This window comes from Peromyscus eremicus, chromosome 2, assembly GCF_949786415.1.
Source record: "Peromyscus eremicus chromosome 2, PerEre_H2_v1, whole genome shotgun sequence".
In the NCBI taxonomy this organism is placed as follows: domain Eukaryota; kingdom Metazoa; phylum Chordata; class Mammalia; order Rodentia; family Cricetidae; genus Peromyscus; species Peromyscus eremicus.
This window is the reverse complement of record NC_081417.1, coordinates 126,009,974-126,037,785: the sequence shown is the minus strand read 5'-3', so window position 1 is coordinate 126,037,785 and position 27,812 is coordinate 126,009,974. Positions and strand designations below refer to the sequence as shown.

At 42.9% G+C, this 27,812-nt stretch overlaps 1 protein-coding gene across 8 annotated transcripts in view; it reads right to left on the bottom strand.

Moving 5' to 3' along the window:
- The window catches only part of LOC131903881 (BEN domain-containing protein 5), a 1,181,880-nt gene that overhangs the window by 100,908 nt on the left and 1,053,160 nt on the right, over positions 1-27,812 (bottom strand). For all 8 annotated transcript variants that reach the window (XM_059254709.1, XM_059254708.1, XM_059254710.1 and 5 more), the window contains 2 exons: positions 26,884-26,998; positions 2,853-2,964 (listed from right to left, as the gene is read on the bottom strand). In XM_059254709.1, the coding sequence (XP_059110692.1) occupies positions 2,853-2,964; positions 26,884-26,998 (227 nt within the window). The remainder of the gene's footprint in view (positions 1-2,852; positions 2,965-26,883; positions 26,999-27,812) is intronic.

The following is a 27,812-nucleotide window of genomic DNA, read 5'->3' as shown; positions in this document are numbered from 1 at the left end:
ACAGAATAGCTAGGCTGTTCCCACATTTCAGACTCATGGAAGCTTTGAGAGAATATGTGCATGCTATATTAAGCAGTCCACCCCACAAAAAAAAGCAGTGAGGATAAAGGGAACAAAAAGGAATGTGTAGGGTCGGGAATCCTAGTTGGAGTCAACTCAACTCCTTATAATGCCCTTGTTTGGGGCAGAAAGGTGTGGACTTCTGGGAAGAAAGTAGCTTATACTGTTATCTTAGCAACCAAGCACTTGCCAGCCAAACAGCCAATGATAAGTCAATACATATCATCAGCAATGCCCTAATATGTCTACAACTCACTTTTCCCTGACCTATGTTTTGGAACACAAATGAATATCTAGTCATTTGTGAGCAAATTGATAGCTTCTGATTGATGATGGTGGTGACAAGCTTAAATATCTTCCTCTTTAGCCATTTGAGTTGCTTTTCTTGGGTCTCTGTGGTGGTTTGAATAAGAATGGTCCCTACAGATTCATTTTTTAAATGTTTAGGGAGTGGCACTATTTGAAAGGATTAGGAGGTGTGACCTTGTTGGAGGAAGTATGTCACTGATGTTGGGCTTTTAGTAGCTGAGGCTTCCAAATGTGGAAGTCTCAGCTACTTTTCCAGCACCATGTCTGCCTGTGTGCCATCATGCTTCCTGCCATGATGATAATGGACTAAACCTTCGAAACTGTAAACAAGTCCCAATTAAGTGCTTTTAAAATACGAATTGCCATGGTTATCATGTCTCTTATAGCAATAGGACATTGTCTAAGATAGTCTCTCTACCCATCCACATCCTCCCCACCAGCTCTTTTCTTTGGATTCATCTAAAACACCACTTTGTGCAGTGAGCCCACTCTGTGGCATCTGCTGACCCAGAATCCAGTGTTTCATGCCTTATTATGGCATCCTTTCCATGGATGACAGTTTTGATCTACCAACAATATTACACTTGGTACAATAGATTGTGTTATGCTCAATCCAATCCAGTTCAACAAGCAGTTGTTGCATATCTTTCACTAGCCAGATCAGGAAAACTAACAGTCCAGCTATTCTCCCTGAGACGGAGGCAGCAGCAAGAGAAGCCATGACACTCTACTGGGAAGACAGGAACCAATAGAGAAGCTTGGAGGCAGGGGAGAGAACTCTGCAGATTACAGGTGTTTTCTGGGAAAATATGATGCAGCCCTACTCTCTGAAAGGTACAGAGATAGGACAGCCTAAGAGTAATAAGTGGGTTAGATGTACACAGTTAGCTTTCAACTGTGCCAAGGATGAGCTGGAGAAGGAAGTCATGTACTAAAGCTGTGGCAATGCAAGCCCTGACAAAATGTGGTCTATCAAAGAACCCAGGAAAGAAGAATTCATATCCATAATCAAGAAAATGGTGCTCCTGAGCCAGTGGGATCGCTCAGTGGTTAAAGGCACTTCTCCCAAGCCTGATGACCTGATTGGATTATTCAACACCCAAATAGTGGAAGGCAAGAATGGACTCCCACAAGTTGTCCTCTGACCACCATATGCATGCTGTGGAAATTGTACGTGTACACACACACGCACACGCACACACACACACACAAAAAAAATAGTAAAATGATTTTTTTAAAATAAAATGATAGTGTTAAAACCAAGGTCACTGATCTTTGCTCTAATATATGCATTTGTCTTTAAGCACAGCTTTATGTTGCTCTCTAATTAGCTCCATTTTTATTGGCACCTTCAGCAGAGTAAGCAGAACAGGTCACACTGGTGCATCTCTGAAATACCCCAACTCTGGAAATCTGCCTTAGCTACCACCATCTGTCACTTGATATGCACTTAAGGGGCCATCAAAATCACTATCATCACAGATGGGAAGGACTTGTGTATAATTTTACTGGAATGTCATTCAAACAATCGAGTCTCCTCTATGCACCATTTTTGACAGTGTAGTTTTACAGTTTCACTTCACCTTGAATACTTTCAGTAAGGGAAAGCTCCCAGGTCATATACTCCATCCCAAGACAGTTGTAACTTGCTACAAAATTCTAGTTCCTATGTCCCTACCTCTGTCCACCCACGCCATCACTCCTAGGCACAAAGGTCTGCTATGCCTTTTGCTGATAGCTCTTCAGAAAGGATGACTCTCATCTGTCTCCTTCTCTACACTACAAATGCCCATTTTCTTCTCTGATTTCTCACTGCAACAACTTGCTCCTCTGCATGAACATAGTGCAGCTCTGTCTGTATGGTTCTCTTCTTACTTCCAGAACAGTAGACCCTCCTCTTCTCCAGGACCAGGGCCCCAAATCCAACCTCATGGGCCCCAAGACTGTGCCATCTTTATATATTCTTGCTTCTTGGGCTATATTGCCCAGAGGTGTATGTGCCCTCCAAACTAGGCCAGCTACAGACTTTTTGTAAAACGAGAGCAAGTCAAGGTAGAAGTGGGAGTCACCAGATGGGACACATGGCAGTCATGTTCCCTATGTGTGGAGTAGGCCAGCCTCATTCTTCAAGTATATTATACACTGCTGGTATTCCATTAGGTTCTCTATTTTTCTTATACTAATTCAAGTTGCATTTCTTTGGCTTATCATCAAGGAACCTTGACAAATAAAGATGTGCTACAATGTATTTCCTTCATTCCATTATACTACCACAATTGAGTCAATATTTATGAGAGGTGGGGAAAAGAAAGGGCTGGGAGAAGACACTGGGCCTGTAAAATTCAGACACGTGCATGGTTAATATCTTCCTGATTTTGCTCCTGTAACCCTAATTTAAATCTGCCTGAGGACTTTCTCATATAATTTTCCATTCCCAGATCCGGCCATTGGCCAGCAGCTGCCAAGGGCATCCTGCTACTCACTGGGTCGTTGTACATCTTGATGATGAGTTGCTTCACTCCATGCAGGGTAGGATGGGCCCACGGAGAGGGATCCAGCCAGTGACGATTCAGGTCAAACCCCATCAGAGAGCACCTAGACAAAGTCCAAACCGAGAGTCAGTACGGATGGGATGGGCTGAGCTTCCCAAATACCCAATACAATCAGGAGGGGAAAAGTCACTTATTGTTTCCCAGGTGGAGTTCTAAGCAGTTTACTAGGATTTATTAATTTAGTGCTATCAATATTTTGAAATCACTATTATTATGATTCCAAACTGATAGAAGAAGACACTCAATTACAGAGAGGTTAAAAAAATACTCCTGTGACTTGATCCCACTTTTATACTTATGAATGCAGGCACATTACACAGTGCAGGTGAAAGAAATGCTGAGGCCAGAATCACTGGTATCTCTGAGTGTCCCCATTATCCCTTTGTGTTCCATACCTATTGCTAAATTATTGTCTCCCAAATATACAAACATTTTTCATCACTTCTACTGATACCACCTGAGTTTGGTGGTCTTCTTGTTTCCATCCTTACTGCCTTCCACTACAACCTTTCACACAATGACCAAGGTGATCTTCTCAATACATAAGTCATATCTCTCCGCTGCTGCAATGGCTCCCTGTTACCTTGGGTATAAAAGCCCACATCTTTACAACAGGCTAGGAGGCCCCACTTCATCTACCATGTTAGCTTTTTTGGTCTCAGCTGCTTCCGCCATCCCTCTTGCTTGCTCTGTAGCAGCTACTGTCCCTCATGTTCCTCCAACACAGTAGGCATTTCCTTCCTCAAGGACAGTGCCAGGCTGCTCTTTTGCCCAGATACTTCTTCTCTAGGTACCCAAGTGACTCACTGTCCTGCTTATTTGAGTCTTTGTTCCAGTGCCACCTGGAGAATGATGCCTACCTATACTACATTCTCTACACCCTCTGTTAGTCATGCCACTGTGGCAAGTATAATTGTGACCTTGGTCCTCTACCTCTCCCTTCTCTTAATCTTCCATATTTGTTCAAAGTTCTGTTTGAATTTGAGTAGGGGTACTTTCTCCAGGTACCCCCATGTCTTCATACAGCCTACACCCTCTCCATGATAGGCCAGGCTACAGAAAAGCTTCCAACACCATTGTGCTTGCTCACACTTCCAATAATCTCGGTGTCACTGTCCAGTCCATGGTCTTGGCCCAGAATGAGTCTCCCCCATGGAGCTGACTATCTTGCTTTCTTGAGCAAGTGTTGCCTGTGGCCCATCACTTAGAAAATAAAATACTGATCTTTACAGATTTTTAATCCATGGTCAAATGGATGTTAGCTATATCCCTGTCATCTCTCTCCCCTAGAATGTTCATCTTTTTCCTTCCCTAGCCTTCTGCCCCTTTAGTTTAACATAGCTTGCCAACCTATGTTCCCTCTTTATTTTCCATAAGCAGTACAATTTTACACTTTCTCTCTGCTTATATAATTTACATTCCCACGTATGCCCTATTTGGAAAAATAAAGGACTATATTGGAGACCTTCCTCTCCTTTAAGATAATTGAGAAGAAGATGGGAAGGGAGACAAACAATAATGATTTTTTTCTATCCTTTAAAATAAACACAGAGAGAATATAACCATGCTTTGTTATGTTCACACTTGGAGAGACACATGGAGAAAGACCTCAAAAAGAAGAAATCATGTGAGTTGGACTTTGTTGAAGGAGTGGATTTTTTCCCCAATGTTGAGGACAGAAGAAAATGCATAAGCCAAAAAGGGAATACAAAACCACTTGGTATTTGAGGGTATTGAGGACAGCTTGCTTTGACTGGATCATATTGCATTTGGTAAAGGGGTATTGATGGGAATCCCTAGCGGGAGGAGGGATGAAATGGAAAGGACATTAGATGCCTGGCAAGCATTTGGGTTATCCTTTGTCTCCCACTGCTGTATTTAGATCAGCCAAGTGTTTATGTTGGCCTCTCTGATTATGGAGCAAGAAAGAGACAACCCTAAAACTATTTACAACATCTCCATCACCAAGGGACAATGTGGTATCAACTCATGTCCTGAGAGCCAAGTACTTTTCTAAGTACTAATGTTTTATCTGAATTAATCCTAACAGCAATCCTGTGAGGGAGGTCTGGTATATTCCCTATTGCCTAACCAAAAATCACTCTTAAGAACAACAAATAATCCTTAATATGGAAAGTAGAAAATCGAACCCCCCCCCTGTGATATCAATAGGTCTGATCTTGGGAGGGTCTCCTGGATAGTCACAGATGCTCTAGTCACAATGGAAATAGTCATGTTGTACTAGAGGATGTTCTTCTACATTTTTTTTTTTTAGAAAATAAGATACAGTAGTGAACTTACTTGGGCTTGGACATTTTTAGTTGGGGGACTCTTGTTATTTTAAGTCCCTTGCTCGCAGACATACTTGGGTTGTTTAGATCCCTTTGGTTTAATTTTGGTAGTTCTTAAGTGTCTAGAAATATATTCATTTCTTAGACTTTCCAACTCATTGGAACATGAGCTTTTCAGGTGTGTTCTGGTGACCCTTTGGATTATCACAATAGCTGTGACAGTGTCTTCATTTACACCAGCTCACTCAATTAATTTGGGTCTTCTCTGTCCTTTGGCCAGTTTGGCTAAAAGTCTGTCAATCTTGTTTATCTTTTGAGAAGAATCAGCCCTTTGTTTTGCTGATCCACTGCAATATTCTTTTGATTTTCATCTCGTTAACTTCTACCTTTGTGTTTTTTTATTTTTTCTATTTATGATTCAGTGTTTGGCTTGTTCTTCTTCCTATAAGACCACGAGGAGCGTCATCAAATTATCTACTTGAGCTTTTTCTGGCTTTTCCTCCTAATGTGTGCACTAATAACGACCATAAACCTCCTCTTAGAACCACTTTCAGTGTGTCCCACCGATCGCTATATATTGTGGTTTGATTTTCATTCAATTCTAGGACTTTTTAACTCGCCTGAAATAGTGAGCTGCTCCATAGCTTTGCTTGCCACTCATTTCTAATTTTATTCCACTGTGATCAAATAGAATTCAAGAAATTCTTCCAGTGCTTGTGTCTCCATTAAGATTTGTTTTGTGTCCTAAAATGTGATCTCTTTTAGAGAAAGCAACTTGAGCTGCTGAGCAGAATGAATATTCTGATGTTTCTTTGTTGACTCCTGTTTTGTCTCTGTGACCCGTTTGTGGGGAAGAGTAGGCTAGTGCAGTCCTCCACTATTATTGTGTTAAGTTCCATCTGTAACTTTATATCCATAGTGTTTGTTTTATGAAATTGGGTGATCCAATGTTTGGTGTGTGTGTGTGTGTGTGTGTGTGTGTGTGTGTGTGTGTGTGTGTGTGTTTAGCATTGTTACATCTTCTTGATAGACTGTTTTGTGAACCATTACAAATGACCTTTTTTATTTCTTCTAATTTTGAAGTCAGCTTCTTAGAGACTAGTGTACGCCAGTACTCCCGCTTACTTTCTAGCTCTATCTGCTTGGAATGCCCATCCCCACACTTTTCTCTCCCTATTCTTCTTTAATTTATTGTTTTCTCAAAAAGAAAGTATCTAAGCAGCATCTTGATCTATCACCGTATGCATGCAGTTCTTAATATCTTCACCTGCAGTATTACTATTCTTGAGAGCAAAGACAGACAAAAAGACTCAGTCTCCTGGTGCTCGGCTGGTAGAGCTGGCTTAAAACCCAAGACTGTCCAGCTTTAAATAAAACCCATGCTCACCTAGGGAGTAACGAGTTTAGGATAAACTCTCTGTGTCTAAGTAAACTGAGGAAGGTAGATTGGCTTAGTGAACAAGGGTGAGTCCAGTTAAATACAGTAATTCACCATAGTTGCATGGAGAGCCTTCCGAACAAACAAGCTCCCTGGCACTGTGATTTGATACAGTGGTTGACAGCAGATGTCTCTGTTCTCAAGAATTTAGAAACTAACAGGAGAAAGGAAATGTACTTACATCTTCTTGCATTTATATCCATTTGTAACTCAGAACAATGTGGGGATCAAGTGAGGAAAAGCATATAACAGACCTAGGTTCTGGTACATAATGGTACCTCAAACTCATACTGTTTTTTTTTTATTGTACTTTGTTATCCCATGATATGTTATTATGAGTGGAATGGACAACTGTCTTTGCAGACCATAGGAGGCTGGAGTGGGTAGCCATGGTCAGAGAAGGCCTTTTATCCCTTTTTTCAGTCAAAAAAAATCAAGCAGATATGAGTTCAAATCCAAGCTCTGCTTCCTTTTACGTATAGTAAGCATTTGTCTATATTTCTTGAGGAAATACCCAGCACCTAACCCTGTTATTAGATGATGGATGGTGTGGGGTAAACATGCACATCCATATTAGCAAGGCGATGGCTGTACTGTCTCTGACTGTAGAAGCAAGAAAAATCCACCACCCCCCTTTTTTTAATGTATTGTTTTATGTGTATGGATGTTTTGCCTGCGTGTCTGTGTACCATTTGCACACCTGGTGCTCATGAAGGCCAGAAGACGGTATCAGATCCCCTTAAACTAGAGTTACAGATGGTTGCAAGCCACGGTGTGAACTTGGATCTTCTGGAAGAGCAGCCAGTGATCTTAACCACTAAGACATCTCTCCAGCCTCTCCATTCCTTCTTATTTGTAATCTGAAGACAGCGCAGCAGCAGCAGCAGCAGCAGCAGCAGCAGGGAACCCAGGCTTGGGCGATAGGCACATGTGTCCAGGATTTGGAGCTAGGTGATACAAGGTAGTAAGGAATGCAATGTGCAGCAGGACAAGGGCATCCTAGTCCAGCCTGCTAATGCTTTTAACATCCCCCCCCCCCTCAACAAAGTTAAAAGTATTGGAAAGTTAATCCTCAAATTTATCTGTTGATGGTATTTGAAGGTTGGTCCTTTGGGAAGTAATTACAATTATATGATGTCACAGTATTGGAACATCATGGTGGCATTAGTGATTTTATAAGGAAAGGAGACCCAAGCCAGCAGTGAGCCAAGCAGATGTGGAATCTTAGTAAATCACTCAACCTTAGGTATGCTGTTATAGCAACAGAAAATAGACAAAGACATTACCCTTCAGAGCCATTCTGTTAATTCTTTGTTTTTCAAGCTTGACTCGGTTTCTGTTTGGTGCTATAAGCCCCTCGCTATATGTAGTTTTTCTGCTTAAGCAGTTGGAGACAGTCTTTATTACTTTGAATATATCCCTAACCATCTGGCCCTTTGAGCTATTTTATTGAAAATTCTAGGAAGATCTTACATTATCCAATTCCTGGTGTCTAGTCACCAAGCAGTTGGATCACCTGAGCACTGCACAGCAAGCTTTCTAAGCCCTTACTGAACACCTAACAATTTGGAAAGGAACATGATCTTAGTAACAGTGCTTAACTGCAACCCACTGTTCTTCACTGCTGTTTAGCTTTGTATCTGTTCTCTGTTGTCAACAGTGTCATACACAGGTTGCCAGCTTGTTCTAAGATACCTCTATGACTGGAACCCATGACCCCTAGGTTATCTCATTTATAGATATCTCTATTAGAATATTCTTCCCAGTGATTTCTCACATCAGTCTTAGCCCCAGCCCAGGAGCTGCACAAAACAGTGAGGCTGGGGGCTTTGGGACTCATAACTGGGTTTAAGCTTTGGCTGTCTGCCTTATCAGTTATGACCTTTGTAAAATTTCTTTTCTAAGTATCCCTGTGAGCTTCTGTTTTATCATAGGTATAATGAGGATAACAACCCTGACCTTCTGGATTCTGTGTATGAACTAATGTGTGTAAATTCCCCAGCAGAACCCTCAGAACAGAGTGAACTTGAAGAAACGACGGCCAGGGTTGACAGTGGCTATGGTGATAATTGTAGCATCATTGAAATGATCTAAACTCAAATGCCACCTCCTTCAGGAGGTGTGGGAGAGATTTGCACTTCCTATAAATAGGGGGTAGCTGCTTTTCCTTTGCCCCTGCAGCCACATTGCTTTCCCAGCAGATTGACGACAGCACAAGACACAGTGTCGACTCTATTCTATTGGATCACAAATTGCTGGTGTTTTTGCACCTGACAAGGAGCCTGCATTGTGGTAAACACTGAAGAAATAATTATTGAATGGACATTTCCAATCTTGTATGGTATACCTCTTATGAATCCAGCCAATGTATGTGGGCTCTGTTGCCCAAGGAATAATATTAAGAGCCACAGAAGGCAAGCTGTTCCACTGAAGCCACACACCAATACTCTACAGGGCCTAGACTGGAATCCTGGTCCTGAGCCCCATGGTTCTCCCTTTTAGTTGTGCTGCTTCCACAATGTATCTTTGATTCAAAGATAAATTCAAAACCGAATAAAGAGGCTAGAGAGATACCTCTAAGGGATCCACTACTTTCCTCTGATCTCAATGAAAACCTACGCATAAGGTATACACGTGCACGGATACATTCACATGCACATAAATTAAAACAGTAAAGAAATCGTTCAAAAGAAAGCCTGGAAGAGGAGCATTAGAGTTTGGAGATCTTGAGAGATACCCTCCCTGACCCACCCTGTTGATGAAAGTAGAGTCACTGGAGACTCAAAGGCAACGTCAGTATCCTAGTGGTCCTCAAGGATCCTAGTGTGCCTTAGAAGTCAGAGCATGTGACCCCTAGTGACCCCAGTGACCCTCTGGTAGTTGAACCTGCGTGGGCACTTTTTGAGCTGACTTTTGAAGAATTCTTTGAGTGGCAATCAGTCTCCTAGCAGTTGCATGTTTCCAGAGCAAAACATTTTGGTAAAGATGCATGAGACCTGGCTAGGGGACAATGGTACCAGATCCACCTCTGCTGCCTCTGTTATCTTGGTGAAGTCACCTCTTCTCTCTGAGTTCTGTGTTCTTTGTAAACTAAACATGTTATACTCCATTCATGGAGGTCTCTTTTATAACGTGATTCTAAAGTGTCAATAACCTGGCTTTAGCCCCAAAGTCAGGGACCTTGAAGAAAGTAATTATTTCCGGTAAAGTTTATCCAAATTAAATGATTTCTATTGTTGGAATCAGGTTGGCATCATCTGGTTCTTTTACTTTCATTTATTTGTCTTAATATAAGTTTCCTTTTAAAATTTACGTGTGTGTGTGTGTGTGTGTGTGTGTGTGTGTGTGTGTGTGTGTGTGATTTACATGTGTTAGAGCATTAATGTGGAAGTCAGAGGACAGCTTTGTGGAGCTGGTTTTCTTTTCCCCCCTTTACACATGTTGTGGAGTTTGAACTTACATTGTCGGGCATGTATGCCAAGCACTTTTGTGCTCTGAGCCATCTTGCTGGCTGACACAGTTTTTCAAAGCTTACAGATGGTTACCACTGTGGTGGTATTGTGTTCCCCAAAATATTGTGTACCCTAATAAACTTATCTGGGGTCAGAGAACAGAACAGCCACTAGATAGACATAGAGACCAGAAAATGGTGGCACACACACCTTTAATCCTATCACTTGGGAGGCAGAGATCCATCTGGATCTCTGTGAGTTTAAAGCCACACTGGAAACAGCCAGGCATGGTGACTCACGCCTTTAATCCCAGGAAGTGAGCCTTTAATCCCAGAAAGCAGAAAGGTATATAAGGCGTGAGGACCAGGAACTAGAGTTAGTTAAGCTTTTAGGCTTTTGAACAGCAGTTCAGCTGAGATTCATTCTGGATGAGGACTCAGAAGCTTCCAGTCTGAGGAAACAGGATCAGCTGAGGAATTGGCAAGGTGAGGTGGCTGTGGCTTGTTCTGCTTCTCTGATCTTCCAGCATTCAGCCCAATACCTGGCCCTGAGGATTTTTTGTTTGTTTGTTTGTTTTATTAATAAGACTGTTTAAGATTCGTGCTACATACCACCGTCTTAACACTAGTTGTATGAATTTTTCAAGATTGAAGACTTTTGTGGAACTCAAAATGTGAGTCAGAGCACAAGAGAGTAGTCCAGGTAGAAAGGGTGGCTGCACAAAGCTAGGAAGTATGAGCATTGCTAACTGGCTCCTGGTATGCTCTGCTGTGTTCCTAGCTGGCTATAAGGACTAGGCAGCCAATAATGGTGGTGCAGACTCTTTTATGACCAAGAAACCAGTGCCCGAAGATAGGGCAAAGGAGAAGATGACCGATTACTCCTCCAACTGCCAGTTTAGAGTCATGAGATGAAAATCTGGGTCTCTGGTGTTCTACTCTGGTTTTTTTTTTATGCTAACTTCTTCATTGGTTCAAAATTAAGACCTATGTTCTGATATAGAGGCTATTTCTGGTACCAGTGGAATAAAATAGCTGACAGTAGTACAATCTTAGAAATGAAAATATATGAAGGTCAGGTGACTACATGCTACATCAGTTCTTCCTGCTGGGTTAGAAGCACTATTGAGTATCTCTTTCTTTCTTCTTCCAAACTGTGATCTATATAAGAACAGGGATAATGTCTAAGTCCTTGGAATGGCATCACTCCCCAATCCAACATAATATACTATATTTAAATGTCAAGAAGTTTCAATATGTATTGAATGAATGGAAAGAATCATAAGTGCATGAATCAATGCTCTGCTGGTCTATAAACAGGCCTAGGAAATTACTTACATGTAGTCATTAGCAATATAACAGTGTTTCAGTCAGTGATGGACCATGTGATAAAACTACAGATTCTATTACCAGGGATTCCACAGATGCCTTTGTTTGCATGAGTACACTCGACAATGCTTACACCCTGGCAAAATCACCTAACAACACATTTGTCAGTCCAGATCCTTCTTGTGAAGTGATAAATTGACCATGGTTTGAAACATACAAGTTTCTGTTAAATAGTGAACATACCCACAGTAGTCAAGTGAAGGAGATACTTATCCTTGTTTATAGTCAAGGAAATAAAATCCAAGAAGGGTTTGATCTTGAGAAGGTCACTCAATGACTACGATATAGAGTTGGATTCAAACTAGGTCTTATTGCTGCCACAGTGGCCCACAGCCAGGCTTTGAGGTCCTACAGTCTGAGTGACATTATGAGATCTGTCAAAGGAACACTGTGCTTCTCATCTGTCTCTTCCTGTCCTGCTCACTTCCTTCCTTATGCAATGGCATAAACATGCTGGTTCCAAAGATTGTTATGCAAGTAGCAAGTAAACAGTTCCAGCTCAGGAAGGACACTGTGTCTTGTTGTGGCATATTACTTTAACTATGTAAAAATATGTTGCATTTGTTTATGTAGCAAAATATTTGTTGAACTATATAAAGATGTATTACATCTATTTATGCTGCATTTGTTTAACAATGTAAAGATGTGTTGCTTTGCCTGCTTAAGACATTTGATTGGTCTAATAAATAGCTAGGCAGTAGAGAGATAGGTGGGGCTGGCAGGCAGAGAGAATATATAGCAGGAGGAATCTAGGTGTGTGTGTGTGTGTGTGTGTGTGTGTGTGTGTGCGCGTGTGTGTGTTCAAGAGAGAGAGAGAGAAAAGAGAAGAGAAGAGAAAAAGGGAGAAAGAAGGAGATGCCTGGGGTTAGCCGGACAGACAGCCACCAGTGGGCCAGGCATAAGAAGCAGGAAAGTAGGACATACAGAAGGAAAGAATGATGAAAGGCCATGAGGCAAAATGTAGATGAAGAGAAAGAGTTTAAAATAAGTTGTAAGAGCTAGTGGGACAAGCATAAGATAAGCCTAAGCAATCATAACTAATAATAAGTCTCTGTGTCATTACTTGGGAGCTAGTTGGTGGCCCAAGAGAAAGCTGGATACAGTGCCTCCTTCCTGTTGTAATGATGGCAGCCAGAGTGAGAGCAATGATTTCGATTTCCCTCCTTATGATTTCCATTTCATTTCTTCTAAGAGATAAAGAAAAATTCAGCATAACAGACTCCAGATCAGTCTTCCGAACACCATGAGGCTGCATACTCCTGGGAGCCTTGACGTTGACAAGCAGAGATGTATGGGGCATGCATGCAGTTGTCCCCTAAACACAGCAGTTTTTCAGCATTACCAATGAGATGGATTGGATTAAGTATATTTGCACCAAAAGCAAAATAAATATTGCTTTATTTAATGCCACAAAAGGTTGGGATTCAATTGCCCTTGGCCTGAGGCACCTTCTAGCTCTATTGATTGGTCAGTGTCAGAATGCCAGACAATCTGTCATCAACAGCCCCTGCAAAGTGCTTAGCAAGAGGGATGTGCTCTGCTGTGCTACAGATAAATGCAGTGCCCTTTATGCCAAATAAGAATAATTATAACATACCCACTCATCATCACAGAAGGTATTACAGCATTTTCCTACCATCTCTTCATAGATCACCACATCAGGAGACATTGTGATCAGGATGGCTGTTCTGGAAAGTTTTATGCCAATTTGACATATTATAAAGTCATTTGAGAGGAGGGAACCTCAATTAAGAAAATGCCTCCACAAGATCAGGCTGTAGGAAAGTCTGTGGAGCATTTTCTTATTTAGTGATTGATACGGGCAGTACCATCGCTAGGCTGGTGTTCCTGGGTTCTTTAAGAAGGCAGGCTGAGCAAGCCATGGGAAGAAATCCAGTAAGCAGCACCCCTCTATGGCCTCTGCATCAGCTCTTGCCTCCAGGTTCCTGCCATCTTTGAGTCTTTGTCCTGACTTTCTTTGATGATGAACAGTGCTGTGGAAATGTAAGCCTAATAAACCCTTTCCTCTTTGTGGTTTTGGTCATGGTTTTTCATTGCAGCAATAGAAACCTGAACTAAGACAATGGTGAAGGCAGAGGAAGATGGATAAGAACATGTCTTCCAAAATGAGAAAGATGTAGGTTTGAGTCCTGGGTCTTCCACTGAGTAGCTTTGTGACTTATCACAAATTCATGTGTTTGTGAAAACACCTTCAAGAAGCTAGAAGAAGAGAGTTTGAACATACTTCTATCCCACTGTGCTAGCAGTCTCCACACAACTGATGCTCAGATGGCTAAGGGGTTTGTCCACAGTCCAACAAGGACAGGCAACAGAGGTTGGCCTGAACCCAGCCCACCAACTTCAAGCCAAATTCTCAGGCTTCATTTGACTTGTTTGAAGTAGTCTTGGGTGTCAGGGGAGATCCTAAAAGACTGTCCCTTGGGTGAAAGGATGATGCTGAGTTAACAATCTTATTATAATTGTATTTTTAAAATTCTTTGTGAATTTCACACACTGTATTTTGATCATATTCACCCTATTTCTCTTCCTAGCTCCTCCCCAGTACACTCCTACCTCCCTTTTCAACATTATGTCCTCTTTTTTTTTTTGACCCCCAATCATCTTGTTTTTAAATGGAGAAACTAAGTTCCAAATAAGAGACAAGCATGAAGGTATCTGTATAAGAGTTGGTAAAAGGCGTCCCTTTCCAGGCTGGCAAAGCACCAACTGAAGTCCCTTCTAGGTGTATAATGCATAAAAATGATGACACTCTATTAAGACTTTGAGCTGGGATTAGAGTTTCAGCCTCCCGACAGGAACCTTGGTGCAGTGTTGGGGTCCACAAAGGTTTCCTAGTGAGATCTGAGCTTGTTTTACCCAGTAGAGCTACATACCCTTACCAATCCTACGTACACATGGATTGACCACATGCGTGGTTACCAGGCATTTGGAAGGGTCTGCACTTGGCTGTGCTAGGGGGAGGTCTTTTGCTCCACCCCTTGACATTTCTATAAATAGCCCTTTAGAAGAGACAGAAGGGGCTAGTAGGTTTTGATCCAGGCCCTCCCAAGGCTATCCTGTGTTTCTATCTGTCTCTCTCCTCTATATTTCTTTTCTCTTTTTTTTCTTTCATTTGTTTTTTGAGACAGAGTTTCTCTGTGAAACAATTCTGGCTGTCCTGGATCTCGCTATGTAGACCAGGCTGGCCTTGAACTCATAGAGGTCTGCCTGGCTCTGCCTCCCGAGTGCTGGGATTAAAGGCATGCGCCACTGCTGCCCGGCTTTCCTCTATATTTTTATTTAAATATTTCTCACTTCTCCCTACTCAAGAGTACCCTGGGAAGAAAAGTGGGGCGAGCCCCCTACAGTGCAGTGTACACACTGTATAGTCCTCACCCTCCATTGGTTAGTAGCAAAACCAGAACTCTGGCTTTTTGTCTATGAATTGCATCAAGGCCCTCATTCCTTCACAGTGACCTTTGATTTGGGGGAAGGGGCTGCCCAGATCTGGAAAAGGAATCCTCTCCAACCCCAAGCTTTCAGGGGCTCTTTCTCCTACCACTTATTCCTAGTAGACAAGGAAAAGCTTTGCTGGTGGGTGTTGCAGACTGCTATCCTCCAAGCACAACAGCCAGCACTATCATCAGAGTAGTTGTGACTGCTTGCAAGAGACCCTCAGGATTGGACATGTTGGTGTTCCCTCATAGAAAGAGGTCGTTGGACCCTCACCTGAGAGTTCAGCCACTCCTCCCTAAACCTCCCTGCCAGCTATATGTAGTTCTGCTCCCACTGCTGGTAACCTCCTGGTCTCAGGAAGTGTTAGAGCACAGAGTGTGGAAGGTTACCCAAGCAGAGGATTCTATCTACACAGCTATGAGGAAGTCATTATCTATGATTGGGTGAGACTTCTTGGTGGTTCTGCTGTTTGGTTGGCCAAGTTTAACCTTGATGTAATTGTTACATCGATTAGTCCTTGGTGCCTAATTGGTGGAATAGACTCTGTTTACATCTCCTCAGGAAAAGCTCATGCTTCATGAACATAGCTTATCTCCTGTGCAGAACATGGCTTCAACAGGCTCTTCTTCTCTCCAGTCTCCTGCTTGGAAGTGGAACATACTAGGCTCCAGGAGCTCCCCAGCATTGCAAGTTAACACACTCCAGAGCTAGTCACCACCTAGAAGAACTCAAAATTCTACCAAATCCTATCCGTACACTTCCAGAAAGGGAGGGTGAGGCCAAGAGTGAAGAAGAGATTTGCCAAGGTCATGGGCTGTGTAGTAGTAGGATTGAAAGTTCATTTCAGAACCAAGAAGATATTTTTTCTCTCCATAAGAACATTGATAAAGGGTTTTTTTTTGTTGTTGTTGTTGTTGTTTTTTTTTTTTTTTTTTTTTTTTTAAAAAACCTGAAGGGTGACATTTTCTCAAGGAGCTCACTGGCCTTGAAGTTAGGAACTGGGTGTTGCAATTTCTTAGGTGAAAGGGAGCAGAAGTAACATAGTAAGGAAGAAGTCCTTCACGTCTTTCCCATGTAGGGAATGGCAAGTTCCTTATCTACCTGTTCTAAGGACCCCAAATCCAAATACGGACACAGAAGCCTAGAAAATATCCTCTTATCTGTCTAATATTTTTGTGGCTAAACTTTCTTGGGCAGAAAAGTGAAGACTTGTCCTTCTCAGAGGGTTGCTGTGAGGACCAAATTGTATTGTCCATGTGAGATGCTGAGGACACTGCCTAGTTTGAGATATGTGTTCCACACCTGTTAGCTGTTTTCATGGCCTGATGTTTGGGGTGCTCCACAGTTTGGTCTTCACTTCTCATCCCATACCACCAATCTGTACATCATGCAAGGAAAGCATGGTCAAGGCTTATAAGCTCATTGCAGAAAGGAGGTCCTCCATACAGTGGCTGGTAAAATTCCCATTGAGTCTCAAGGTTTAATAAGCCTGGGCTGCTCCTGAGCCTCTATTATCCTCTTAGTTGGTGTTTATACATGGTGCATGAACTGCCCAGTGTATGAAGGTCACAGCCTTGAAAATGAGTACAGCCCACACTTCATTCTCCAAGGGTCTCTATTCACTTAAGGCTCCAGATCAAAGCAAGGATCAGAGTTGTGGGCCCCTAGTAAGCACTATGAGTTTGATTCCTTGATCTCCAGCAAATACCAGGGATCATGAGCAGAACACTTAACTTCTCTATGTGTGTCAGCTTCCTTCTCTCCAATGTGATGAGGGCATGAGAATCTACCTTCTTGATTTAAGGTGGTATACCCTTCCACACACCCTTGCTACTCCTTCCTGTGGGAGGGGATGGATTTGTCTGATTGGTCAACTCAAGGAACTGAGCCTGTTGGGCCTAGAAACCTCAAGAATGTTTTAGGTTGTTTTATTGTTTCATGTCTCATGTTTCTTTTGTTTTGTGTGGTTCTAGGTACTTAATCTGGGCATGGTAGGCAAGTACTCTACCCATGGAGCTCCACCCTCAGGCCTCAGCATGCTGGTTTTTGGAAGTTTGGGGATTTGAACATGGAACCCTGCAGGAAAGTTCCATTTTGGTCTGCTCTTGGTCACATGGCATGCTTTCTGGAAGCTTACTTTCTCCTCTACTTGTGGCTGATGGGATGCTGAATTTGGGGGTAAATCAAATAGAAGCCAATTTGGGCCATACATTGCAGACCATGTTTTTCAAATTCTGCCTTCATCAACAACGAAGTTAATATTTTTACCTCTCTGATTTTCTGATTCCCGAATTCCCTATAAATTAAGCAGTAGAATGAGAATGAGAGCAGGAGTGTGTTAACTATCATCCTTTTACCTTCAGCGGAGTGATACACATAAGACACTGACAGAAGCGTCAGGCAGCTTGTGTTCATCTAATGCTTTGTATTCTATCAGCACTGTTCATTATTATTCCTTCAGAACACGTTACCATTGTCTTCCTCGGGCCAACTTGCACTCATCATTCAAGACTCATCTCACACAGGATATCCTGCAGGATGCCTTCCCTGACTGCTCCAATTCCTATATTCCCAAGGAGTTAGAATGCCTTCCCCTGTGACCTCTCAGCTCAGAATGGGGCCAAGCCTACCTCTCATTCTTATTGCTTGGTATCATGTATGTACTTGGAAGGAAGGAAGGTAGGAAGGAAGAAAGAAAGGTAGGAAGGAAGGAAGGAAGGGAGGAAGGAAGGAAGGAAGGAAGGAAGAGAGGGAAGAGAAAGAGGGAGGGAGAGTAGATTCAAGGGAGAGAGGAAGGCAGAGGGAAAACAGAAGCAGAGGAAAGATAAGTAGCAGGAAGCCTACTTCAGCAGAAGCAGAATGCCAGAAGAGGCCAGATCTCAGCAAGAATGGGCGGCTGTATGCTCTGGGAAGAGTCCAGAAGGAAGAGAAGATATAGGAGGGGTAAAGTTGCCAGTGGGTGAGGAGCATGGAAGGATGCTCAGTGATACTGTACAGGCCTCAAGTCCAGGCTAAACAGCTCAGATGCCTTCTAATAACCAGTGGGCACCACAGAAAGATTTTACAGTGGGAACCAGTGCTAGGTGAGCAGCGGTTGAGGAACTAAGACCAGAAATGATGGTGTTCCTGACTTTAGTCCACTGTTTTGCTCCTGTAGACTCCCAAGCCACTAATTCTTAGTATCTACTGCCCCAGAAACCTGTCTTTACTGTATAGAATCAGTTATTGAAACTTGCTATCAACTCAAACTTTGAAATGTGATTCGGCTGCTTGCAGGACAGAGAGGAGAGCTGCCTCCACAGACATCTAGCCATCTGGCATTTTCCGAGCAACCTGGTTGGGAGGCTCATTTGAATAATTGGTTTTGGCAGTGTGCACTTGTGGGTTAGACACCCAATTACGCCAAGGGCCCAAGTGTCCTTTCAGCCTCCATAAAAATATCACTCAGGTTACATAAAACAGGAGAGTATCTAAGAGGTGAGGGTCTGTCTGGCCTTGGCTGTTGCTCCAGCTGCATCTGAAGTATGTGGCTCTTATGACCTTCAGTGAGTTACTTACTTTCTCTATATCAGGCAACCTGATTTCTTTGCCTAAGGAAGGAGCATAACTCCTGCCCTGCCTCTGCCACACACTTCTCAAAAGACTCTATGAAAAGATGGGGGAGTTACAATTCAGCCAAATAAATGCAAGAGAAAGGATTTAGTTAAAGATTGAGGGGAAGGAGAGTCCAAGGTCAGATAGTCAAATGCATATGGGCTGTGTCATGAGTGTGGTCCCCAGAATGAGGTTTGTGATGGACCCTTCCCAGCCTTATTCCACCAATTAGATCAGTATGCTAGAGGGAGCTGACTGTTCCCCGGTTTCCTCATCTGTCAATAGGAAATAATGGTGCAATTGTGCTAATGGTTAAATAAAACAATAAAGGCAAAATCCTTGGAGTAGTGCCAGATCCAGAAGAAGTAATACATGTTAGCTATCATCATTATCACCATTATCATCATCATTCAGTCTTGGATACCATGCCTCAAAGACAGACAATGGCAAACATCTGGAATATGGTTTTAGGACAGTAGGAAGGAAGGACAGGGTGTGAGGCAACATATGACAAGTTGAAAGGTTCTGAGTGCTTCAATCTGAAGAGCAGGAGCTAGCATTTGGTGGGAAATGAAGAAGGGCAAAGACACACACAATCTTCTAACAACTGAATGGCTGCTGGGCAAATACTAATCTGGACCTGATTGACCCTTCAGAAGGCAGAGACAGTCAGACCTTGAACAGTGTCTTAGTTGGGGTTTCTATTGCCATGAAGAGACACCATGACCATAGCAACTCTTATAAAGGAAAGACATTTAATTGGGGTGGCTTACATTTTCAGAGGTTTAGTCCATTATCATCATGGTGCAAGATGGTGGCATGCAGGCAGATATGGTGCTGGAGAAGGAGCTGAGTGTCCTAAATTTTGACTTGCAGGCAACAGGAAGTGATCTGTCTCAGTGGGTGTTGCTTGAGCATATATGTGACCTTAAACCCCGCTGCCACAGTGACACACTTCCTCCAACAAGACCACACCTACTCCAACAAGGTCACACCTCCTAATAGTGCCACTCCCTTTGGGGGCCATCTTCTTTCAAAACACCACACACAGGAAGTCCTTTCTAACAAGCAGGGAGCACCAGTGCAGCTGATGCCTTGCAATGTGAGGACTCACTGTGCCTGAGCTTCCACAGTCAGGGCTTCATGTAGGCAGCCCTCAAAGATGCCGCTGAGGGGTTCCTGCCCTAGGCAAGACACTGCACCAGATATCTGTCCATGATGCTATGAGAGAGGAAAGGTAGGAGAAGTAGAGAAGGAGGACCTGGCAGATCTCTCACTGGGCCTGCACGGAGCATTGTTTTCCATTTCTAGCTCAATGGAAAAAGTGAAGGTTAGGTACTGACACAAAATGAATAGAACAGTATTATACAGGTTATACAGTTGATTTTATGTTCCATTCTACTTTGGACAGCTTAAAGTGTCCTTAATTCCTACTCTGATTCTGAGGTGAAAACAGGCTAGTTATAGTGTGTGTGTGTGTGTGTGTGTGTGTGTGTGTGTGTGTGTGTGTTCTAAATATTTCCCCTGGAATTTTAATCTCACTATTATATTTAATGCTGTTTTTGCTGTTCTCCCTAGAACTGTTTTATGACTGTTGAATTCTTAAGACCCCCCATTCTTAATTTTTAACCTGTGTGTATACGAACACAGATGTGTTTATTTGCATTACGTGTGTGCAGGAGCCTACAAAGGTCATAAAGAACTTAAGTGTTGGTTTCCCTAGAACTGGAGTTACAGGTAAGCTACCATGTGGGTGCTGGGAACCAAATCTAGGTCCTCTGCAAGAGCAGTAAGCACTCTTAACTGCTGAGCCGTCTCTCCAGCTCCAGGTCCCTCATCCTTTGAAAACCCTCCCTTGCCACCCCCAATTAGAAGGAGGCTCTCTCAGCTTCAAGAGACAGTACAGCACAAGGTCAAAAATGAAGGGCTGTTTTCTTAGGAACACTGATGGAAGTGATCTTTTGTGCCAGGGGACCTAGGACGGGTTCTATATTACCTCAGTGCTTCATTGCCCTTCTCTGCTTAAAATGGGGCTGTCACACCAACTCCCTCACAGGGCTTTGGTTAGAACTGAAGGAGATAATACAGAGGGTGCACAGTAAGTAGATACTTTTCCTCTTCTCATTCAAACTCTGGGTTTTTTATTGGCAAAGGCTGGGGCTGGTTAATGCCTTCTGCCTTCTCAAGTACCAGCAAGTCCTCAACAAACCTAGCTGAAATTAGATTTACTGCACTGAAGCATCTTTGCTACAATAGGATTACAAGGGCTGAGAGACATACTGACCCCCCAAGCCCTTCCAGCTCTGAGAGCATCTGCTTCTACCCCAGGGTCTGCAGTGCGGGGCCATATAGAAGATCAGTTCTGCACCACCCGGAGAGTCCTGTTCCACCCTGACCTCCACACTCCTAAGAAGCACTGAGGTCTTCAGAAGATGAGAAATTTCACAGCATCCTGCTATCTTCTGGGTAACTGCGTATTTTATGATGACTAATAGGCAATTACTATGGTAATATTGCAATTCAGCATGTGTGAGGTTTGGGAAATGAGAAATTATGGGTAACTACTTTGGACTCATTTCTATGGTAACAAAAAGTAATTGTCATTAAATACCAGTTATACTGAGGCTGTACCTGGTAATTATAGATTTTTATGCCCAGAAACATAAATAAAACCAATAAATTTATTCCAAGGTCTATGACTGTTTACTTATACGTGGCTCTATGGAATACACAATGACAAACACCTAATTAAGAAATGCAAACCCAACACAGAATTTCATATCGTCATACAGAGATGGAAGGTCTGTTTTTCATAGACAAGGCATTACCAATGCTATGGAAATACAGTGGGGTGGAGGGGTGGGTAGGGCTGCCTTCTCTGCAGAGGAAACAATGAGAATGGAGGTTGTAGCAAAGAGAGTATGCCATCCTTCAGTATGCATGCAAAGCCTTGTGTTCTGTAACTCATTGAGAATTGCTCCCTGATTCTAAACAGATCTGCCTATTGCCCCCACTTCGATGGCCTGATAGCTAGGCTTGGAACTTTTTGGCTCTGAGATACTGGAAGTTGCAATATCTATCTCTCAAGATATGAGTTGCCAGATACCCTTGGAACTATTTGAAAACGTCCACATTGCACAATCGGTAATCATGCTATTTTTTCTTTTGTTTTTAAAAATGTGGTAAAGTACAATATAACATAAATTCTACCATATTAACCATCGTAAGTGTGTGGCTCACTGGCGTTAAACACCCGCAATGTGTTGCTACCAGCGCTATCCCTGAAAGCTAGGCCTGTTAACCCACTACATGGTGACTTCCTCTTCTCCCTTTCCCAAAGCTGCACAACCACCATAGTGCTTTCTGTTTGTGACTGGAGTGACTACTTGAAGTACCTCATGTAAGTAGAATCCAACAGTATTTGTCTTTCTTGTGGCTGGTTTATTTCACTCGGCATCACTGTTCTCCAGGTTCATTCATGGGGTGGCCGTGCTTCTCCTGATAGAGCCTCCCCCCAGGACAACTACCAGACGATGAAAGTTGTCTGTTACTCCATTTAGTTCCTCCAAGGAGGCTGGAGGAAAATTGAGGCTTGGAGTAAAATTTGTGTTGTCCCAAGACAATAAGCCCTGGCGGCTAAGGAAAGAAAACTGCCTCCATCTAAGGCTGATAGATAAAAGAGTTAGAGCCCAGAGACCCTGGATGCAAGCCTGGAGCCTTGCCAGTGGCCCTTTGCCTTCTTAGACTGTTCCCCATTTTTTCTAATGGACATAGTAAAAACTGGCTTGCCTTTCTCAAACCATTGCCCTGATCAAATACAGTATTTAGGTGCTTTTAAGAGCACTGGGCTCTACGAGATAACAAGGTGGTGCCCGAGAATCCAGAGTCTGTTCCGTCCTAACAGCCACTCATCCTTTAAAATGAGAAGAGTATTCATGTCATAACAGTACGCGATTAAACAGTTGGGGTTGGAGGCTGACAGCATCTGGCTGTAGTTACTCTCTTCTGGGGATTTTAGCTTTGTGTCGCAGCACAATCACTACATACCACTGCTTAGTTTATTTGTTCATTCAGGAAACAAAGATAAAGGGCCCATTCTGTGTCAGCCACGATGGCAGGTCTGACAGGGAACAAGGCAGACAAAGTCACATCTACACATGATTACAAATCAGGCCAGGACAATGCGAGGTGCCATGAACGAGTGCAGGGGGGAGCCCACTGTCTATCGCAGGTGCTGGGAAGGCCTGCCCATGGATTAGCTTGAGACCTGACATCTGCAGGGGGAAAGGGAAGTGGAATTAGAGTGTCGTGAGCAAGACAGAGTGCATACTTGCCCTACGTCTTTATTATACACAGTAAGGGTTATGTATTGTGGTATCATATGATATAACAATTGTAGAAACTGCTGTGGAATATACTGTGGTTGCTGCATATTGTGATAAAAACTTTAATATAGGCCATACATACTCTTAGCACAGCCACAGTATGGTACCGCACACAGTAATCTAGCTAGTAGACTGCTGCTCTTTAACATAATGAATATTCCCAGAATAGTGTAACAGCCATCTGCCGTTATTATGTTCTAGGGTAAAGTGTGTGCCTCTCTCTCTCTCTCTCTCTCTCTCTCTCTCTCTCTCTCTCTCTCTCTCGTAACCCAAGCTGCCCTCAAACTCACTGTGTAGCCACCAAGGATGACCTTGAATTTCTGACCTTCCAGACTCCACCTCCTGAGTGCTAGGATTATAGACATGTGCCACCATGTCTGGTTTTATGTGGTGCTGGACACTGAACCCAGAGATCTGTGAATGCTAGGCAATCAATCTACCAACTGAGCCACACCCCCAGGTTACATTAACCTTCTCTACCTGACTATTAGTACTATACCTGACTATAGTGTAGGTGTTGGGTTATTAAATACATAGGCTGAGCTGATAGAACTGGGAAATTGACTGTGTTTTTCCCTATATTGGATCACATGCTTCCTTAATGTGGAGAAAATAGGGTGGGGAGTGGGAAGAGGGAGAAGAAATAGATTTTTATTTAGAACTTACAATGTGCTCAGTACTGTACTTTAAGTGTATTATTTTCAAAAGGTCTCATAATCTTTCATTTCCTACTGACAAGTGATGTTAGATAGATAGATAGACAGACAGACAGACAGACAGACAGATAGATAGATAGATAGATAGATAGATAGATAGATAGATAGATAGACAGGGAACTTAGTGAGGCTGTGTCAGTTATCCCAAGTCCTGGGACACATAGACAGTGGATCAGAAGTTGATGTCACACCAGACTAAGAACAAAGCCCATGTTATCACTCGCTGACCTACATAACTCAGCTTGGGTTACATGACTCAACATCCCTCCACACTGCAGGGAAGTGGCCTGTGATCTCCCTTCCTATACCCATGAGGTGTCTCAGAGCAGACCTGTTTTACTCTAGCCTCAGAGTAGGCCAGGTCCAGCTCTGGATGCAGCGGGGTAGACATCAGGGAGGACAGGCCTTTGTCTATGTCTGCCTGTCACTGGCCATTGACTTGGGGCGGATTCTTCAGCTTCTCCAGGGCCTTGCTTCTCTAGAGGGAGATGCTGAGAGAACAAAAGTCAAAAGGCCATGGAGAGGGAAGCAGAGACATGGCTGCCTGTGTTCTGACCTGTGTCTTGTGATCTCATCAGCATCCTTTGCTTATTGCCCCAGAGTTCTAAGGGCCAGCCTCCTTCCTTCCCACCCTCCTTCACAACCATCCCTCCACTACTAAGCTACTTGGAGTGGATTTTTATATTTGCAAGGAGAAAAACCCCACCAGAGCCCTTCCTTGAGAATTGTGAGGATTAAATGAAATATGTGTAAGTGCTTGACAGACCATTGAGTCAGCAAGCAGACTTCTTGGAATGGCATTTCCTAAAATGTTTCATAAACCCAACACAGGAGGTGGGATGTATAGACTGTGGCACTTACCTTTTAGAAACATTGAGGTCTGCATTTCTCTTTTGGGACTGCTTGTATCCATGACCATATGCAACATTCTGAAAAGTCTTATTGTGAAAGCTATGTTTAACTTCATTTAGTTCAGCATTTCCCAAACTTATTTGAACTCCAGATTATCTTTCCTGCCATACACCTTAGAGAGCCATGGCAAACCCAAGAAATACGGCTGCAGAGAGAGCTTGGGAGGAGGAACTGGCATGGGAGAAACCGGCATGGGGACTTCTAAAGCATCTTGAAACTAGGCATTCTGAGTCTTTATTACTATCTTTCCTACACTCCAAAGCTGTAGAAATGAATTCTCATGATTGATAGGCTACTTCTGGCTACTCAGATCTGTTTTAATAACAGGATTAATGCTGTGGTTAGAGACTTTTTGCAACTCTCATAATGAGAAAGAATCATATTTTCTTACTGGGAGAATGTTGGGAGTTGAAACTTCACCATGAAATCATTTCTGAGGGTTGGAGCTACCTGCCCCCAGTCACAAAGTCTGAACCTTGAAGATGTACTGAAAACATCTAATTCCCCTTCCTATTTCCTGGCCATATGAAGCAGAGAGAAAGGAGCCATGTTGACCAAGGTCATAGACTTATTTCCAGCTAGCCCTTTTCTGGACAGCAAATGATGACATAAATAAGCATGTGGAGTGGCAGAACTGACCTCTCTCTGACCACTGCAGCTCTTGTAATTAAACAGAAATGTTAACATAAATCAAATGGTCTTTCCACCACTATTATCGCTAACCGCACACTCTGTCTGGGGAAGGTAGAATGGGATTACTCTTGGGCCTGCAACAAGCCGTAAAACCTGCAGATGCTAATGAGCCATCACTCTAGCCAATTAAGAGAAGAAGCAAAATTGACTTTAATGAAGACTTCATGCATCCCATGGGTCTCTCTTAGACCCAGGGGTGCCAGAGAGCCCCTCTGGACCCAATTTCCATGGTTTTAGAGAGGAGTAAAGTGGTCTTCTGTAAAATCTTTCTAGCTGGTTGTAGGGAGATCTTATATCTGAACTCAATCAAGGGCCTTGGAAGTCTCATCTATTTTCTTTTGTCTTCATCAAAGCCATTCCTTTCATTCACTTACATTCATTACTTTCTGAGTATCTATTGTTTGCTAATTCCTGCTGCTAGATAGTGAAGATGCAAAGGCTGCCCTGTCTTCTGGTGACCTGAAGTTCAATGGGATTTACAAACACCTTCCAAAACTGTAGTAATGAATTCCCATGACTGAGTGACTTCCTGTTCCTTTTTAGATAACCAGGCCTGTGAGAAGCAGAAGGGAGTTGCCACTTCTTTTGGGTGTTTAGGGAAATGATTTCTAGAAGACAGACATGAGCTGAGTTGCCAAGAGAGTTAACTGGCAAATGAGGGATGAGATGATTCTACAAAGAGGCCCTGGTCATAAAAGAAAAGTAGCAGGAGCTAACATGCTTGTCTATAGCAACAGGCTTTGCTTGGAGAAGTCAGAGACACATCTCTGGGAGGAAAGAGAGTGGGGCAGACTAAAGTCAGTGCAGACACAGGCACCAGGTCACACAAAGCCTTGCATGCAAAGCTTGGGGAGGTTGGTGTTGTCTTGAAGGTTATGGGCTTGATCAAATATAAAGTCATATCATTTGAGCAGTGAAGTTAGACAGCCAATTATCTACTGCTATGTGGTTTTGGGCAAGTCAGTTTCCTCAGCTGTGAAATAAGGGTAATAAGACTGTCTATCTCTGAGAACTCAGCGTTCTTTTGGCAAACGATCCCCTGGGCAGTGGAATTTTAGGCTGTAAATGATGGTTCTACGACAGGAGAAAGAACATTCAAGATATGGCACATGAGCAGGAGTGAGGCATCCAAAGAAAAGTACTGTCCACATGATCTGGGCTGCTATTCTCCCTCATTAATGATCTTCCAGGAGGAACACAGCAACAGATCAGGGAACATTATAACCATCATCTAAGATTCTGCAAAACACATTTCTCCTCATCATTCCTTCTGACACTACTGCCCTGCTGGGGAATTATTGTCTCTTATAGAAGAGAAATTGAGCATCAAAGAGGAAAAGTGAATCCCTCAAGATCATGGAGGAAGTAGGTGCTAAAATTAATATTAGTTTTCCTGGTTCTTAATTATCAGTCTGTTCAGAAAACTCCAGCAAGTGACTTTGCTTTGTCTATAAATGGCCAAGGACATTAGCTGCACTCAGGAGGTTGAGTAAAATGTTCTCTAATCTTTAAATTTCCTCTAATAATTCCTCTAATGGTTAGTCTGTAAACTCTTTCTCAAGTTTATTGGCTCCTTCTTGTTTTCATACCTCCATCCTGTCACTTCCTGCTTCTGAGCATTGTCCCCAGCCCCTCACCTGTAGTTGCCTAGGTAGACTCCATCAGGGTTGAGCATTGGTGCAATCTTGAAGACCAAGTGTTCTCGCAGGACACGGGCAATTGGATGCTGACTTACAAGGAAGTCAATGATCCCTAGGGAGAGAGACATGCCTGGATTAGCCTCAAACTGTTTCCAAAGGAGAAGGCACATTTTCCTTAGTCCATAAAATGACAAGAGGGCCAGTGACTTTTGGCCTCTGTCATCAGCTACTGTCATATATAATTATGGATATTTGGATATATGACTAGGTGTTTCCCAATGGATTGTCCAAATATATCCTTGTTTCTAAGAGAAGGTAGCTCAAAACATAGCATTGAGGCCTAAGGACAAGAGGGGAAAAGCACTTCATGCAGATGGAGCAGAGAGGGTTTCTAAGCATTTGAGTTGGGCTTTGGTGGTCCTGGATGGCAGCAACAAATTCAAGAGGTTGCCCTCATCACATAACCATAGGGACCTTCCTGAAGTATGCCCTCTAGTATCCTTCTGGTGACGCTCTGCATCTATTCATAGGAAAGAGTTTGGGGGACATAAACTGGCCTCAGCCCTGCCCCTCTCTTCTGTTCCATGTACCTCTTTCTTCACTGAAGACCTGAACATATAGTCAAAATACTACTCTAACATTTCATGAAATTGGTCTATGCCATAAAGTGGTAGGAGAGTCTCCCAAATGCAGAGGGGACTTGTTTCTCACTGGAAGAGAGGAAGCCTTTAAACTGGGCCCTTGCAGGTCTTGATAGACAGGCATGAGGAAGACAGCAGGGTAACTAAGAACAATAATGTGCCCAGCAGCAGAAACTTAGCTCTTGGAAAGATAAATCACTTCAGAGTTCATTCCAAAGCTGCTGTGACCAGCAAGGGACATCTCGGGCTTTTCATTATGCCAGGCTGAGAATCCATGGGCAGCCC